Genomic DNA, 4,589 nt, shown 5'->3' with positions numbered 1-4,589 from the left:
TGCCTGGCTCAGCGCTTGGCGCGCTCACTACTTCACACTACAGAGAACAGCGCCACCTACGAGTGGCATGAAACGGAGAAGCTCCCCTCGCGTTCCGTACGTGTCACCTATCCCTTCTTAGGCATCATAATCTTTAACTCACGTAGACATCCTAATCCCGAGCTCATTTGGTCGTTGACTACATCTCCCTAAAAGACAGGTAACATTCCCACTGCTCACCTTTCAAGTTTTTGCACGCAAGCAGATATTTTCCTGTCCGCTCGTGTCCGGATGACTATCCACTGCTTACCACCTCATGCCTCAACGTCAAAAATCGATAGATGAAAAGCCATGCCAAACCGACGGAGGCATCTTCACGCAAAGAAGCCCACTTTTTTATTTGCACCCGCACCTTTTGCTTAATTTCCCAAGCTTCGAAGGGTCTCGGACGCACTTTCGTGTCTGGCCATTGCTGGCCTAGAAGCTGGTCGCTGAGCGCTGACGCTTCAGCTGTCGGAGATGTTCCAGGCGGCAGTGGTCGTCCCTCTTGCTCTTGAGCGCGAAGAGCTTCCTACAAAAGCCGCACTGGAAATTACCGCGGTTGTGGTGGAGGCGCTTGTGGGCATGGGCAGAAGTGGCGCTGGCGAACTCAGCGCCGCACTTGAAGCACCGCCGTTCGCCAATGTGGGTTCCCAAGTGCAGGCCCATGATGAGCTCGTTCCTGCACAAGCGGTAGCAGATAGGACATGGCACTTTGATGGGCCGGGGCTCGCCGTCAAAATCATGCTGGTATATCTGGTGGGCGATTAGACGGCTCGGAAGGTGGAATCTTCTGTCGCAGAGCCAGCACCAGTGTATGGTGTCCTCTCCTGCGGGCCTGATGTTCAGCAGGCGACGCCTCTGGTCCGACATGTGACGCTGCTGCAGAGAAAAGAAAGCGGGATGGTCGCTCAAGGCAGCTTTACGAATCGCACTCTCGCTGTCAATTAAGTTCGCTTACCGCAATTGTTCTGGAGAGTATTTTTGTCACATGTATTGGTTGAAGTGCATGAATATCACAAATTCAATGTCGCAAACACACGTACGGTATTTATCAACTGACTGGACCACTTTAAACTATATTAAAAAATATGTACGAACATATGCCTGGAAATTTGTAATGGTCATTGTCAGTGGTGTCTCCATTAGTTGTTTATTGGCTCACCGGTGCGGGTTTCCCTGTCTACGTTGGACATATACTAGGCAGGGTAATATTTACTGCCACAGTTTTTTTTCACGCTGACTAGCGTGATGATCTCGTATGCAGTGTGCCGCGCATGGAGAGTCTGATTGATATCTCAGTACTTCCAGTAAATAGAACCCTGTACAGTGTATGCGTTCACATAGACGAGAAACCGTTACCTGTGAGCCAAACAACCAATGGACACACAATGGACACTTACGATTACAACTTTTCAACCAGGTAATATGGTTCTCTTTTAAAATCAACTACCAGGCTCCTGTAAGTTCATGAGTACCGGTCACCCTCTGAAGTTAATGTCTCTACGAAATTATCTCCTAAAGAAAGCGATGATCATATCCTTCATAAAAATTGTACGAACAAAATCCTCCCGTCGCTGGAGCTGTTACAGGCCTTCCTCTGCCCTCGTGGCGAAGGAAGCCTTTGATGAGCGACTTCTTTCGAAGTCTTAGATTGGTCCTGGCATAGCTTGGTCTGAGACGTGAACGTGACTTTTCTGATCTCTCTCTGGGTGCACGCCTAAGGTGAGATATCGTAATAACACGTCTGGTATCCTACACAAAACTAACTACCTTGGTATTTTGCAGAAACCGCGGTCGTTCAACAAAAGCGAGCTCTGGTAAAAACACAGTATCACCTTGTGAATGTTGCTTTTAACCAGCATAAAACAATGGTCATTGCAATCCTCTCAAAATTACTTCCGGCATTACGGTCGCTTTTTCTCTCTGAGTAAGAGAACGAGCCGAAGCTCGCACATATTTTCAACAAGAGTATACCTGAACTAAATATTGTGGAATAGAATCCCCAGGCAGAACAGCAACTGAAATATTTTACTTATTTAATACAGCCAGTAATTATAAACCTCAATACAAATACAGGCCTACGTGAGCCTACGGAATGTAAGCATAGTTTACCAAAAGTTTCCAGGTTAATCCTTTATAGAAAAACTTTGATCTGCATTTTAGCCTTGAACACAGTGAGAGTTGAGCCGATAAATTACAAGGTAGTGATATGAGCAGCCATGGATAGTATAGAAATAAATGGTTATATATGGGGTACTCATGGCAGTGACGGGAGCATGTGCGTCGGATATATGCAGTTTTTTTCGCTTCGTCCTTATTTGCAAGTGTTGTTCACACATCATGAGGACCCTCTAAATAGAGAAAACTTAAATTATCTGGCAGAAATGTAAAGCATGCACATTGCTAGATTGTACATTGAGTTCATCTGCCCTTTCTTAACAGTGAAAGGGTCTCCCTTATGTTAACACTGCTAAAATCTTTGATTCGGGTGGAATGCTTGCACACAGCTATCGCTCACGAAATAGCAGGGGAGACTGATTCGGTATTTTTGCCGTCTGCGGTTAAACGCCCACTCTGTGACCAGCAGAGACCACCACAGCCACTGAGGATGCCGATGGTTGTCGCAATAAAGACGGGGCTTACCTCTTCTGGTGGTACATCGGAATCGTAGCTTTCATTGGCGGCCTTTCGCTTGGCTTCCATCTCGGCCAGCGAGGGGAACCTGATGGTAAGCAGCCGGGCGATGGTCTCCCGGTCCATGGCACCGGTCTCCTTGCGAGGCAGTGTAAGTCAGAGGAACAGACGAGGCAGAGCTGCAACCGCCCAGACCCAGAGGTAAGGGGAGCCGGCGCAGCGGTTGGACGGCGCGGAGCAACACGTCAACGATGCGACATAACTCATGAGCCAAGCTAAGAAGAAATAAGCGCCACGAAAGCGAAGAGGAAGAGACCGTGCTAAAATAAATGGGCAGAAAATGTTGTCGGTATTCGCGTTTGCTAGCTGAAAAGCGCCGTAAATTCCTAATGCGTCTTGAAATCGAAGGATTCGCTGGAGATCAGTTTAAAACTCGGGGGTCTTCATATTTTAGGGTAGCAGTGCGACATGTCAATAGCTGCTTTTGCTGCATCGGTAGCTCTGAAACCGATCGACGCGTGGGAACCAACCTGCCGACTAGTTTATACACCACCGACGCTTGTAGTAAACCTCACGAATTATCGCTCATACCAATCGCACACTCTCTGTGAATAAATATTCGTGAAAATTCCAGAAACGCCAAGCTTAATAATAATAATAATTGGTTTTTGGGGGGAAAATGTTCTACGCTGAAGAAAACAAAGATTACAGCTGCAGCTGCGCCACTAGGCGATCCGTCTTTACACTTCAATCAGCCGTGAAAAAGAACTCCTTCAATAAAGTAGAATGAAGACTTTGAAAAAAACCTATAATCACAGGAAAGTCGCAGGGAAGAGCCTAGCGCATAACTAGTGCCATAAGAAAAAGATAAATTACAAATTCGTTGCAGCATCTTTTAAAAGAATGATATCTAAGGCTAATTAGGAATACAATGCAAATCTGAACACCTATTTTTCTAAACCAGTCAACCAGAAGTCTCTCATAGATACATGAAACGTACTAACGTGCTTCCCTTTTCTCATATCGTTCAGTCCACAGTGTTGCCCCCTCGAGGAGAAAAAGACCAACAGTAGTCTATAGCTCAAGGCCTGCCTGGCCGTTTTCATGTTCACACTGCCATTCCTTCAACCCTGTTTCATTTGGGTGCAGACTTCACTAGCGTCTCTATATCTCATTTTGCGTTTCTAGTAAATTGTCATCAATATGCTGCCGCTGGTATTGACAGAGTAACATTTGGCATGCTTGAAATACTAATGCAACACTGGCCCGGACCTCTTGCAGATTGTCAGATGGTCTTTTGAATAAGCCCGGATTCCAAGAAAATGAAAAACAGCGAAATTAACGTATTTTAATGCCAAAAGACATGAAGTGCTTTGATCTCGACCATATTCGGCCGATTGCTCTCACTTCAAATTTGGTTAAGCTTCTAGAATGGGTACTCTTCCGCTGCCTCACGAATACTGTTCTTCCTCTTCAAGGCTTCAGCGAGGCTCAGATTGGTTTGCCCCGTGGGCGTTCTATTCAGACCACGCACATAGACTTCGAGAGCCGTACTAGGGTTCCTATGGAGCAAAACGAGGTATCAGCTTTGGTTACGTTGGATATTGCAAAGACGTATGACAGCGTTGAACACAGCATTCTGCTTTAAAAAGTGTCTGGTGCACAACCTCCTTGGAACCTCTTCGCGTGGATAAGAGAGTTCTTAAGGAACAGATAATAAGCCTAGGTCCTGGCATTCTTTCGCCGTTGTTTAATATACTAATGTGTGGAAACGCTATTCACCCGGTCGTCAAAGTTTATGTGTATACGGATGGCAGTGATTTTTTCGCTTGTGCGAAAAAATATTCATTTCCTTTATCAACCGTTGAAACAGTAGTTAAATGCTCTGGAAGTTTGGCTGGACAGCTTGATGTTAAGTTTAAATGTCAAGAAAT

At 45.8% G+C, this 4,589-nt stretch overlaps 1 protein-coding gene across 1 annotated transcript; it reads right to left on the bottom strand.

Annotated features, from left to right (window-relative positions):
• Positions 1-371: 371 nt before the first annotated feature.
• LOC144103836 (uncharacterized) lies at positions 372-3,126 on the bottom strand. The gene is made up of 2 exons (XM_077636538.1): positions 2,665-3,126; positions 372-900 (listed from the first exon to the last, which is right to left on the bottom strand). The coding sequence occupies exons 1-2, from the start codon at positions 2,779-2,781 to the stop codon at positions 457-459; spliced, it is 561 nt and encodes a 186-aa protein (XP_077492664.1). The 5' UTR covers positions 2,782-3,126; the 3' UTR covers positions 372-456.
• Positions 3,127-4,589: the final 1,463 nt, after the last annotated feature.

The sequence above is a fragment of the Amblyomma americanum genome, chromosome 1 (assembly GCF_052857255.1).
Source record: "Amblyomma americanum isolate KBUSLIRL-KWMA chromosome 1, ASM5285725v1, whole genome shotgun sequence".
NCBI classification, from domain to species: Eukaryota; Metazoa; Arthropoda; class Arachnida; order Ixodida; family Ixodidae; genus Amblyomma; species Amblyomma americanum.
Note: the sequence above shows the minus strand (reverse complement) of the source record. Positions and strands in the feature narration are given on the sequence as shown.

Bases quoted from the DNA above. Each gene is read 5' to 3' on its own strand.
- LOC144103836 (XM_077636538.1), bottom strand. From the start codon at position 2,781: ATGGACCGGGAGACCATCGCCCGGCTGCTTACCATCAGGTTCCCCTCG. The intron at 901-2,664 runs GTAAGCCCCGTC...TTTTCTCTGCAG, and splicing joins CCGATGTACCACCAGAAGAG to CAGCGTCACATGTCGGACCA.